Consider the following 13,291-nt stretch of genomic DNA (forward strand, 5'->3'; position numbering starts at 1 on the left):
TTACCATTTATAGAGGTATGAATTATCTGATAAATAAAGCTAAGAGGATAAAAGAAAGATGTTAATTTTAAGAAAACAAGACATTGTGTTCTTGTGAAAGTGAAGCTTCTAGAAATGACCTTCTCTTCATTGCTGAAAACATCCACTAATTATTCTTTCTTTGTGTGTCTCCATCATTGCCGCTCTCCCTCCCTCCAACACAGAGCTAACCATTTAGCATGTTTCTCCCACTACCCACAGTTTACTTCTCAGTTCCATTTTCTCAATTGTGAGCTGATAAGGGACATCTTGGCATCTTAGATATCTGTCCCAGTACTTGGCACAGTTGCTTAACACATGTGTGTAGAACAAGTTGCCTCTTTATGGGGAAAAGCATGGACTGATCCTAACACCTTGTAGGAGTGTCCCTTCCTTAGCCAAGTTCTTCCCTTCCAAAAGCATACTCTATCTCTCAGGTGGGCCTGAGAGTTTTCCTGTCCTAGATAAGCCCTTGGGAGGGCTGGGGGGCGGGGAGATGCCCCTTCTCCTGAGACCTCAGATGTGATTGGTAGTGACCAGCTCTGCCTCTGTTTATTTGAGGAAAGAGCTCAGGAGGGGCTGCATCATAATCCTTGTCTCAGATCTGTCAGAAAAATGGACACAGCACGTCTCTAAATGACTGATGAGCAACAGCCCTGGTGGCAATGGTGTTAACAATTTTACTAACAATTTATGATTTGTAGCTTGTGATGTTTAGAGTATGCTTCATATAAATGTTTTATTTTTGGGGAAAAAACTGAAAGTCAATCATCCACTTGGCTATGAGAATAAGTAGTTTTCCAAACCCTAATTAAAGATGCTACTACTGGTGATAATGGCCAAGATTGACTGAGTGTCTGCGTGCGCCCTGCTCTGGGGTAGGCTCCATATGCATCATAAGGCACTCATTACAACCACGCTGTGAGGCTGGGACTGCTCTTCTGTCTTTTATAGGGAAGATATGAGCGGAGGGAAGAGTAATCCATTTGGCCAAGGTCATAGGGCAGTAAGTGAAGTAGCTGGAATGGAACCTCAGAGGGCTTTTTATTTAGCGATGGGACTTAAAAAAATAGCAAGGTGTGTGTGTTCATAGAACCACTGCAGATGTCAGCAGCTGATGCCAAACTGATTGGAAAGGCCATATGGGCAGATTTTTAACAGAATGAGACATAGTAACCGTCCATAAGGCCCTGCTGCTTGCTGCTGCTGATCATGGTATGTAGGTACTGCAAGTGATACTGCTGGGAGAACACAGATCAGTCCCTTCCTTTCCCCTAGAAAAGAGGAGGAGTCATGCTGACATCATGAACATTCCCTCCCTCTTTCCACAGTGTGCCAGAAGGAATGGCTTGACTGTGGTCACCCTTGTCCTAGACAGTAAAGTCTTAGGGACCACTGATTGAGATAGATAACTCGTCAATTATTGATGGCACCAAGAATGAATTTAAACCTACTAGGACTAATCCCATTGGCCTTCCCAGAAATAGAAGTGTATTTATGGAATCTGTTTCTGTAAGATCTCATTCATTTTTCAATGTTCCCAATATACACGGCATGAACTGCAAACTGGGGCATACATTTGTGCAAGTTTGCTTCAACGAGTGAGCTGCTTTCTAAGCAGCAAGTTATAAATTTAGTGTTGTAAAGCATCACTATATTAGGATTGCTTTGTGCTTTTTTTCAGAGCTAATTAACCACTGGCAATTAGCACTGTTTCGCTGCACAAATTGGCACCATTTGGCATGTTCTGTAGCCAATACTACGGATGTGATGATATCATTTATATTTCACGTGCCATCTGCTTTTATGCAAAGATAAAGCAGAATGAAGGGGCTCTTCAGACATTTCTTACTTTCTTAGCTACAGGAGGCTTAATTAAAACAAAAATGGCAATTCGCAACACTTACCACTCCTCTTTTGGAGAAAGGCCATCTTGGCTTTTTGGATTCTGGGTGAAATTAAAGACAATCTATTATTACAAGTACTTATAGTAACTAGTGACAGATCACTGCACTGCTTTACAAAACCTGCTTTTTGAAAATTAGCCAAACAGGATTCATCCTGCTTTAATTCTCTTTCTCTTGAGAATGCACAAAATGAATATTTACATTTTTACAGACAAGTGAATGAAGCAATGTTGCAACCGAGAAGTTGGTATTCTGTTGCTGCCTTAAGGTGGTATTGCCCTGTTTCTTTACTGTTAATTATTTAAACATTTTTTCCTCACCACTTGAGGAGAAATTTATAAACTTTACTAAAGATGTTGAGTAATGTATTTAAGACAGAGAGCCACAGCACTTTGGGGCTAAAAGGATAGGCCCTTCATTTTACACTGTCTTACCAGAATCATCCCATCACATACAAACTTTAATAGCCCGAGCAAATTGGAGACTTGGAAACTACATTAACTCATAATCCCCAGATGTGGTTAAATGAAGACTCTGAAAATAGGGAACATTAAAACATCACCGACTGGGTGCAGTGGCTCACGCCTGTAATCCCAGTACTTTGGGAGGTTGAGGTGGGCAGATCAGAGGTCAGGAGTTCAAGACCAGCCTGGCCAACATAGTGAAACCCAATCTCTACTAAAAAAATCTCTAAAAAAAACAAAAATTAGCCAGGCGTGGTGGCATGTGCCTATAATCCCAGCTACTGGAGAGGCTGAGGCAGGAGAATCTCTTGAACCTGGGAGGGGGAGGTTGCAGTGAGCCGAGATCGTGCCGCTGCACTCCAGCTTAGGCAACAGAGTGAGACTTCGTCTCAAACCCCACCCCCCCAAAGTCATGCATTTTTATGTTGGGGCTTCCAGGAGTTGCTTTGAGTTTAAAAGAAAGCCATTATTCAATCCCTTATTCTTTTGAAGACCAGGAAGGAAAGAGATTTGACTGGATTCTAGCCTTTTGATTTTTATGCTGTTTGTCTAAAGTTGTAATGCTACCTAGAAAAAGCTGAAAATTGTCTCTTAGGTGTGGGTGGCATGTTCTGACCATTCAGTATGCAAAACGGATGTCTTACATGCCCATCTCTCTTTCTATCAGATCCCCCAAGAGAGTGTGCATAATAATTCACTCAAAGGGAAGCAATGATCTAAGCAGCATTTACTGCAAAGGATGTGCTTAAGGCACCTTCCCACGGTAACCTTGGGAGCCACCTGCCCAACAGATTATCCTCTCATTCATTTTGACCACCTTATTGATCTTTGCAAAAGGGAGATTAGGTGGACTCTCCCTTAGGCACAAATCAGCTTCACCACACTTAGCTCTCACATGCCTGGTGGTAAATTACTACATCCAATTTGAACTGCAATAATTGAGGTCCCTGGTCCTTGGCCAGTTTCTCTCCTGTGCTTTTCTAGCTTTGGAGCCTTGAGAAAGCTTTGTAAATATTCACAAGATTTATGAGTCTTTATTGAATTCACAATCTTTCATTATCTGCCTTAAATAGACAACTTTGCTGAACCAGAATCTTTATTTCAACATCTGCAGGTGACTCATATGCATAGTAAAGTGTGAGCAGCACTGCTTTAGATCATGCCTTGGGAACATGAGGCCTCTATCCTAAACTCCTTGAGAAGAGGGCATCGAGGGGTATAAGGGAGGATGCTGCTTATCTTTTGCTGTGTGGTATCTACCAGGATGCTAGGCACACAACAAAACAGCTAGTGAGCTGTAGAAGCAATGATGACCTCATTCCTTAGCATGTGGTTCTCAAACTGGAGCTGGCATCAGAATCACCTACAGAGCTTGTTAAAAAACAAACTGCTAGGCCAGGCATGGTGCCTCGCACCTGTAATCCCAGCACTTTGGGAGGCCGAGGCGGGTGGATCACCTGAGGTCAGGCGTTTGAGGCCAGCCTGGCCAACATGGCAAAACCCCATCTCCACTAAAACTACAAAAATTATCTGGGTGTGGTGGCACACACCTGTAGTCCCAGCTACTAAGGAGGCTGAGGCAGGAGACTAGCTTGAACCTGGGAGGCAGAGCTTGTAATGAGTGGAGATTGGGCCACTGCATTCCAGCCTGGGTGACAGAGCGAGACTTTGTCTCAAAAAAAAAAAAAAAAATAATAATAAACAAAACAGTTAGATGAAGTTGGAGTTCATCTAACTTCATGAAAAACAACAACAACAACAAAACAAAGCAGACTGCTGGCCGGGCATCGTGTTTCACGCCTGTAATCCCAGCACTTTGGGAGGTCGAGGAGGGTGGATTACCTAACGTCAGGTGTTCTAGACCAGCCTGGCCAACGTGGTAAAACCCCATCTCTACTAAAAATACAGAAAAATTAGCCAGGTGTGGTGGTGAGTACAGAGTAAGACTCTGTCTCACTAAATAAATAAATAAATAAAAACCCACCACCACCACCACCACCACCAAAAAAACCAGACTAACAGACTGCTGGACTTCACCCCCAGAGTTTCTGATTCAGAAAGTCTGTGGGGTGGAGAGCCTGGAATCTGCAGTTCTAGCAATTCTAACAACTCAGGCGAAGCTGCTGGTCCGAGACAGCCTTTGGGAACCCCTGTTCTAGTTGTTAACTAACTGAGAGCATTCTAAAGCCTCATAAAACACACTAACCTCTTTTAAAGTCACATTGTGTTTTGAACTAGCTCTGATTTCTAGGGGCATGTCCCCAAGCAGACCCCTCTTGGTTTGTTCAGCTGAACTACTGCATCATATAAGACAGTAAGTAGGCTTGGAAGGGTGTGTAAAAATAAAGAGCTATAAACATGTATGACTTATTCACTGGTGGTCCTGGGCTCCCCATACAGGAGATTGCAGCTGCCCCTACAATAGATGACAGATGATGACAGCTGCAGGCTGGTAGAGAGGGCACCGACTCGCAGCCAGGAGCCTCGATTCCATTTCTCTGCACAAACCAGCTGACTCCACCACTATGCCACTTCTCCTTTCTGGGTCTCACTTTCACATGTGTGATTGAGGGATGACCCTGGTGGTTTTCAAACTGTTTTGCCGGGTGTCCAAGGCTCCTGGGGATGCCTTGGAGGTGAGTCTTTGGGGCTCATCCCAGCTGCAAACATTGTAGCTTCACCTGGATTTGTTTTATTCATCGGGTTTCCAAGTAAGGATTCTGTTGCAAAAAGGACTCTGCTAAGAACTAAACCAGTTTAAAAAGATGGATAATCTTTAAGTCTCCTCTTAGCTCTCAAAGGATTTGATTGACCTATCCTCAGAATCTAGAAAAAAACACCCTGAACACCTAATTGTTCCTTTATTTCACAAATGAGTTGAAGATGCAGGAGCTTTATCCCTAAAGCCTCTTCTCTATCAGACACTCATCTGCCACCAGCACCTTTGCCTCCCCGTGGTAGCACCCTGGTTGGAAGATATCAGTGTGAGGCTGAAGCCTGGGAATGGAATGGGAGATGCACATGACAGCAATAATGGGGAGGCTACTCACCAGCCTGGAGAGGGCACTCTGATCTAACATGCTGCACCTGTCTCAAGTCCTGGGCCTGGGATAAGACATTTGGCCAGAAGACATCTTAAGGAGAGAACCATACCTTATTCATCTCTGTAAATGGAATGTCCAACACAGGCGTCCCCAAACTACGGCCCGAGGGCCGCATGCGGCCCCCTGAGGCCATTTATCCGGCCCCCCGCCGCACTTCAGGAAGGGGCACCTCTTTCACTGGTGGTCAGTGAGAGGAGCACAGTATGTGACGGCCCTCCAAGGGTCTGAGGGACAGTGAACTGGCCCCCTGTGTAAAAAGTTTGGGGACGCCTGGTCCAACACCAAGGCTGGTACTTAGCTAGTTCCAGTAATTCCAGCAACAGCTGGTGCCTGTTGTAATTGGTGAAGCTGATTCTAACTGGTCAGGGCATATATTCTACTAATTATACAATATTTTGAAAATTTCCCCGGGTTCTGGCAGTATCTGTTCCACAGTGGGCATGGAATGAAAGTATGCTGAATGAACAGAACCTGAATTCAGCAGCAGAAGTGGGTGGCATAGGTAGTCAGCAGCTCCATCTGACACCAGAAGGTCCCCGGGGAACACCTCAAGTCCAGGTAAGTTCAGCACCACAGAACTTCGCCTGTGTTCATAGAACCTGTGCACAAGAGATCAAAGGAAAACCACACTGAGATATCATCTTACACCACTCAGAATGTCTATTATTAAAAAGTCAAAAAACAACAGATGTTGGGATGGTTGTAGAGAAAAGGGATGCTTATACACTGCTGCTGGGAATGTAAATTAGTGCAACCTCAATGGAAAACAGTATGGAGATATTTCAAAGAACAAAAAATAGAACTACCATTTAACCCAACAATCCCACTACTGAGTATCTACCCAAAGGAAAAGAAACCATTATATAAGAAAGACACCTGTACACATATGTTCATTACAGCACTATTCACAGTGGCAAAGTCATGGAACTGAACTAAATGTCAAATGGTTGATTAGATAAAGAAAATACAGCATATTTATATATGTGTGTGTATATATGTGTGTGTGTGTATGTGTGTATATTCTATGGTGTGTGTATATATATATGTGTGTATATGTGTGTGTGTATATGTGTGTATATTCTATGGTGTGTGTATATATATGTGTGTTTATATATGTGTGTGTGTATATGTGTGTGTATATATACGTGTGTGTATATATGTGCGTGTATATATGTGTGTATATATACACACACATATATGTATACACACATATGTATGTATATATACACACGTATATATACACACATATATACACACACACGTATATGTACATACACATATATACACACATATACACACATATATACACACACGTATATATATACACACACATATATATACTGTATTTTCTTTATCTAATATATATGGTATATATATATACACACACACGTATACACACACACACACACACACACACACACACACACACCACAGAATACCATGCAGCCATGAAAAAGCATGAAATCATTTCCTTTGCAGCAACATGGATGGAGCTGGAGGCCATTATCCTAAGTGGACTAATCCAGATGCAGACAGTCAAATATCACATGCTCTCATTTATAAGTGGGCACTACACAATGGGTACCCATGGACATAAAGACGGAAACAATAGACTCCCAAAGTGAGGAGGGGTGGGGTGGGAAGGGAGTAAGTGTTGCAAAATTAACTCTCGGGTACAACATTCAATATTTGGATTATGGGTACATTAGAAGCCTGATCTCCTCCATGATGCAATATGCCCATGGAACAAATATGCACATGTACCCCCCTGAATTAAAATCTTTTTTTTAAAGATATGAGGAGAGATATTAGAGCTGGGTTAGTCAGGTTCATGGTTCAGACCACCTCTGGTCATGCAGAATGGCTTCAAGCTGTCTGCTGCTGCTCTGTCAGGAAGGATTGGGAGGGACGGGAGGGCTGTGATGACACAGATGCCCCACACATCTACTCACCGCCTCTTCGAGACTTCCTTGCCAATTACGGTTTTGAGTAATCCAAAGCAGAAGAGCTCACCTCGACTTGTCAACACAAATGCAAACTGCTTGTTCTGACTCAGAAGGATATTAGGAAAAAGACCTCAAACACAGAAGTCTTTGCAAATTATGCACCCTGCCTCAGAAGGCAGTAGGATGCATGGGGGTGACCATGGTACCCCGACAAGCTGAAGCTGGTTGTTAAAAGTCAGCCACTTGTACTTTTCCCAGAGAAAAGTGAGAAGTGCTGTTAGAAAAGTTCATCACACGGGACTATCTACCTTCCCCTTTCTCCCGCCCTTCTCCTTTCCCCTACGATGTCCTTTCCTCTGGCCCATTTCATAAAACGTGTCTGTAGGATGTTCACAAAATAAATGGGTGATGTCACAGACACAGTGGGGGAACAGTGCCAAAGCCACCAGGCATTTGCTCAGTGATCTCTAAGGAGCAAAAGCGGTAAGGTGTCTGTCATGTTGAGGACCTTCCTAATAACATGGAATCAGAGGGATTCACAGTTTTCTCATCAGAACTGTTCAGATATTCTTTTGGTCTATTCTAAGGGAGAGAGAGATGCAATTTCTTCTGCTTGTTGACCAATGTAAACTCTGTATTTTCACCAACAAATAGTTAGCATATATATGTTACTTTACATAGAAAGACATTTGTCTTGATTTATCAACAAAAGCATAGCTATGAAATTCCCTGGAAAGTTGAGAGCCCAGGTTTGTCATATCCTTTTGGATGTTCTGATTTTGTCTGTTGCCATCTAGCGCCCTCCCACTCCCAAAAGTGACCGTGCTTGGATCCCTGTTAGTCTCCCTGTCACAGTCCTTCCTCTGCTCTTTCCACTTTCCTACCTAGTTGCTGCTAAAGTCCTACCATGCTCTGCAGCCAAATTCCATGGTCCTGACCTTCTATATGAGCCTTTCTGCCTGCACTTCTGTCTCTTGCTTCTTAATTGCACATTCTCAGATCCCATGCTCTCTTTCTTGTCAATATGTCTAAAGTTGGAGTCCATATTATGCCGGTAGGTTCATCATGCTGCTGATGAAAACCAGGGTAGGTTAGCATATCCTGTGGAGTTAATTATAAATACCCATCCCCAAGTTCCACCGTGGAGATGCTGATTTAGTAAATCTGAAGTGGGTGTCTGCATCCGTATTTTTACCCAGCTCTCTGGATACTCACCAGAATTGGAGAACAATGGATTCTGAGGATATAAGTAACTTGATATAGCCCTTTCCTACCTTTAGGTTTTGAGTATTATTTCACATTTTCAGGCTTTGCCAAAATCCTTTTCAAAACATTTTACTTATGAATAGTAGAAAAAGTTATTTAAGAATTTATAATTAATTAACTTATATTCCATAATTTTCTACAAAATATATGAAGAAAGGATGCCTCAGACTGTTTAGATATACACTGTAGACACAAAATAAAGTTTATTTTCAGTTATAAAAGGCTACTTCCTCCAAAACGTCTCCCGTGATACTTAGAGGAGGTAATTCTTCATATTTGTGCAATTCTCCATGTCTCTACCAGATCAGGGCCTCAACATCTTCTGATTGTATTAACATGGTCACCTCTTACCTTGTTTCTAACCCTTCCTTTTTATCTACTTGATTCCATCCTATACATGGTCACTACAGATGAGTTACCTAAAATTTAAGTCTGAACTCTCTCTCCCTGGCTTAAGACACCTCAGATGATTCTCAGCTTATGCCAGATTAACACAGTTTTAAAGCACGCCTACAAGCCTTCCGTGATCTGATTTCAATTACCTGCCCCGTATTGTTTACCTTACAATTTGATCTCTGGAAATAGGGAATGAGTCGTAATTCACCAAACAAAATGGTGTTTCCCAGTTTGGTGCTTTAGCTGGTAATGTTTTATTTCTTCGCTGCCTTCCCCAAGTCTAACTCGTACTCATACAATGAGACTTGGGCCCAGGGGTTCTCTCTGTTAAGGAGCACAAAAGGGAAGTACTTAAGTGACATTGGGCTCAGCTTTATTCAATTCTCTATATTTCCTGGGATCTTGTAATCTACTTCACCTGCCCTTTCTCTGCTCTTTTATTGTTTTTTACATTAGGAAACTTTAGGAGAATGCAGCCATCATTGTTCTTGTAATAATAGATAATGTGCCAACCGAATGTGCATGCTCTTTCCTTTTCTTGCTATTAAAACCCTGCTTTGTCTGGGGTGATATGTGCTGAGGTCATAGGCTGACCTGCTATGAGTCTCTTGCAGCTAGTGAAGACCATGTGACCCAAACCCGGCCAACGAGATTTAAATGGAGGCTCAAGCATGTGAATTCTGGAAAAAGTTTTTCAAAAGGGACAGATTCAATTAGCTTCTTCTGTTTACCTCTTGTCCTTTGCCTTCTTGCTATCTGGAATAGATCTTGAAACTTGAGCATATACCAGAACTTTTGCAAACACAACAGCAGAATAAGAAAATAGGTGCCTGGGATCTGGTTATGTCACCGAAAACCCACCCTTTACTTGCCTAGGTCATTCTAGCTGGGTTCTGTGACATGCAGGCAAATGCTATCCTTACTAACACAGATCTCTCATCCTGGATTCCTCCTCTAAGAATGAAGCCATCTTTCGGGATTCTACACTCCTGATAGATTTTTTCTCCACTTTATGATTTGGTTTTATAAGAAGATCATTAGGGCTGTGACTTCTTACAACTTTCCTTTTTTGTTTGCCAACTCAATGTCCATGATAGTTACGAGGATGGAAGGAACCTAATTAGGTGGGTGTTGAGAAAGTTAAAATAATTCGAATGAGAAACATAATTCCAGTTTCATCATATTGCATACAGGACATTGGGATTGACATATAATCGATTAGCAGTGTATAAATCCAGCCAGGAGGTTTTATAATGGTCTTCAGAAGGTATTATATAACATAAAATGCTGAGAGCTCAGAAAAAGAAGACCCCTAATATGTCAGAAGCTTCACCATCAACTGTATAGTTCTCTTGATAAAAATCTAAGAAGCACATAATGAGATTTTGGCATTTAAAGAGGCCCAACAGGGTAGAGATTGAAAAAATTAACAATCATTTGAATCAGAAATATAATCTAGGTGAATTTTTGGGGAAAAATGGACTCTTTTGAGCTTGAACTCTAGAAGTTATACACTCTAGTATCATTAAGTTTGGTAGTTTCACAAGATTCTATAAACTGCTTTTCTATTCTCTGGAGACCTTAGAGAGCATATAGCTACTATTGGGGTAGAATAATTCATCTTCCCTGACCCCTTCTTGGATGGCTTATGTGTTTCTCTTCCCTGCTTCTATAGTTCTTTGGAGTGGTGGTAAAGAATGTGGGGTCAAATTTCGTGGAGTTTAATCTTAGCACTGTGACCCTTGGTTGAACAACTTAAGTAACCTCTCTGGTCCTTACTTTGCCATTTGGGAAATGCAGCCAATAATAATATTGTGTGAGGCTGCACTAAATTAATTAATATAAAGCACTTAGAACAGTGTCCAAAACTTGGTAAGCAGCCAGTGAACGCTATTCGACTGATTACTGAGTATATTATAATATCATGTTTTATTTATCTGTCTTTTCTACTAGACTGATGCTTCTTAAGTACAACAAACATGTCTTATGATCATTTGTGTTGGTAGGTGCTACTTTAGAACTTAATCCATTGTTGCTGATGAACATGAATGAATGAAACCATCTTCTTTCATGGAAAGTATCTTACTTTATAAAGTCGTTTTGTAGATTCATGTCTTATTTCCTCTACCACCCTAAGCTCCAGCTCCTGGTCTAAATTCCTCTGTTTAGTAAGAGCTCAGTAAACATTTGTTAAGTAAATGGAACAATAACCAAACCCACATGTAGTCAGAGTGATTGATCATTGCCATTTCCCTACACAAACTCCTACAGAATGTGTATTCCAAGAATAGGTAGCTGTGTACTGTTCTTTAAACACACTGTGCACTTCACGCCTCCATGCCTTGGCTCAGGTAGTTCCCATCTGCCTGCTTAGCTGTACTTGGTCTGCCTGAAAAACTTGTATTCATCTTTAAATTCTAGCTTAGACATTCCTCCTCCATAAATCTTTTCTGACCCACTCGTGGGGGGACAATTCTCTTTCTCTCCCTCCCTTCCCCACTCCTACCTTGTCTCTTTATAACAAATACATCAACGGTTCATACTGGATCTTATATATCACAGAATCTAATCACTTAGCATAGAATCTGACATAGAACAAGTATTCAGATAAGCTTGTCAAATAAATAGACATGTTGACCTATAGATTAAAATACTGACAGTCCTTAAATGCATTTGTTTTCCATTCTGGAACATAAATGAGTAATTACATGCATACACAAAAGCAGAATGCAGTTTGAGTGCTCACTCCTCCCCAGTTAAAAGTGGTTGGTTACATTACCCCTATCCATTTTGCTCTTGTCTGGGATACCTTCTGACATCATGCATCCATTTGGGAGTACAAAGGTCAAATTTGGAGCTGAATTTGCACATACAGAGCAGGGATAAGATAACCAGCTCGTAAATGGCTTGATCCATGACCTTGGCTTTTTGCCTTGGTGTTCAAAATCCATGAATGCTTATTCTGGAAATGTGAATATGCCTCTGGAAGGGCATAACAAAATTTCTGTGGTATGAAATATATTTTGTTAGTCAAAAGATAGCCTGAGTTAATAAAAATATCAAGAACCACTATTGTAGCCATGCAGAGAACCAGGAAAGTAATCAGAACATTCACACCCAGTATCATAAAGAGACATGGATTGGTGCAGAAAATGTGCGTCTATGTTGAGTCCGTGCCTGGCAGTGGACTGGATTTCTGGGCACTCTAGAAAAGACCTGGGTCCGTGTCAGCTGGGATTGCTCAGATCTTTGGATGAATGGTATTAAGTCAAATAGCTGTAATGAGTTCAACATGACTTTGAATTTAGGTCTCATGGTGGGTGGTGTGTGTATCCAAACTGATACCTTCATTTAGCTGTTCTAAATATTAGGAGTGTTTTTTAATAAAACGTGGCATTCATGCAGGATCAATGTCTCCAATTCTGTATTGATTATCCACTGGGAGCAATTATAGTGAATTCAGAATTCTTATCCCCCTCCAGCAAACAAAGTGGTGTCTGTGGGGCAGGGGTGTCTGATGTGAAGAAGACAGGGAAGAGTATTTGTAGAGATTGGATTTTCTCACAGGAGGACTAAGCTAGTGAATAAACTAATAACACAGGCAAACTATTTAGGGTGTTGCTGGCAACCCACTGTCACCCTGTAAGTACAGTATAACTCCATGCTGCCCTTCTTTTGTTTAGAGAAACACAACTAAACAAATATCCTTGAGAAATGCTTTTTTTTTTTTTTTTTTTTTTTGGTTTTATGCTTGGCTATTCTGGTTCTTTGCTTCAGGGCAAGCTTCGGGACTCGGAAGATTGTATAACTGGGTGTCTGACCCGGACTCTGCAGCTCTCCAGGGCTGGACACCCCTCTACTGGCCTTCCCCACCCCCACCCACCATGTAGAAACCCGAATACAGCCACTCTTTCACTAACCCTGAGTTGCGTTGCCCCAAGCTCGTCAGATCCGAAGGGACTAGTCCCATGGCTGCTGGAATAATCTCGTCTCGCTTCTGGTACCAGAATGTCTCCTTATTCTGTGCTCTGCTGAAGATCTGAAGGTCCATGGTGTGGGCTGAGAGCGCAACAATTCAGAGCATCCCGGGAATTCCCCCTACCCCACTGCTGAGCAGGCCCGGCGCCCTGCGTCAGCACTCAACAATGAGGCAGCTCTCACGTGCTGGTGCCAGAAATGTCTCTGGCTGC

General features: G+C 42.0%; 1 protein-coding gene and 1 long non-coding RNA gene across 5 annotated transcripts in view; one reads left to right on the top strand and one right to left on the bottom strand.

Annotated features, from left to right (window-relative positions):
• Window positions 1-13,291, bottom strand: part of PLEKHG7 (pleckstrin homology and RhoGEF domain containing G7) — a 65,672-nt gene that overhangs the window by 36,273 nt on the left and 16,108 nt on the right. For 3 of the 4 annotated variants that reach the window (XM_010338488.3, XM_010338486.3, XM_074402436.1), the window contains exons 4-5: window positions 5,965-6,092; window positions 1,926-1,966 (exon numbers count right to left, since the gene is read on the bottom strand). In XM_010338488.3, coding sequence (XP_010336790.1) covers window positions 1,926-1,966; window positions 5,965-6,092 — 169 coding nt within the window. Of the gene's footprint in view, window positions 1-1,925; window positions 1,967-5,964; window positions 6,093-13,021; window positions 13,221-13,291 lie in introns of those variants that run through there. The other variant, XM_010338489.3, reaches the window with a different exon arrangement.
• The window catches only part of LOC141585091 (uncharacterized), a 50,970-nt gene that overhangs the window by 20,806 nt on the left and 16,873 nt on the right, over window positions 1-13,291 (top strand). The gene's annotated exons all lie outside the window — the stretch shown is intronic.

This window comes from Saimiri boliviensis, chromosome 7 (assembly GCF_048565385.1).
Source record: "Saimiri boliviensis isolate mSaiBol1 chromosome 7, mSaiBol1.pri, whole genome shotgun sequence".
NCBI lineage: Eukaryota > Metazoa > Chordata > Mammalia > Primates > Cebidae > Saimiri > Saimiri boliviensis.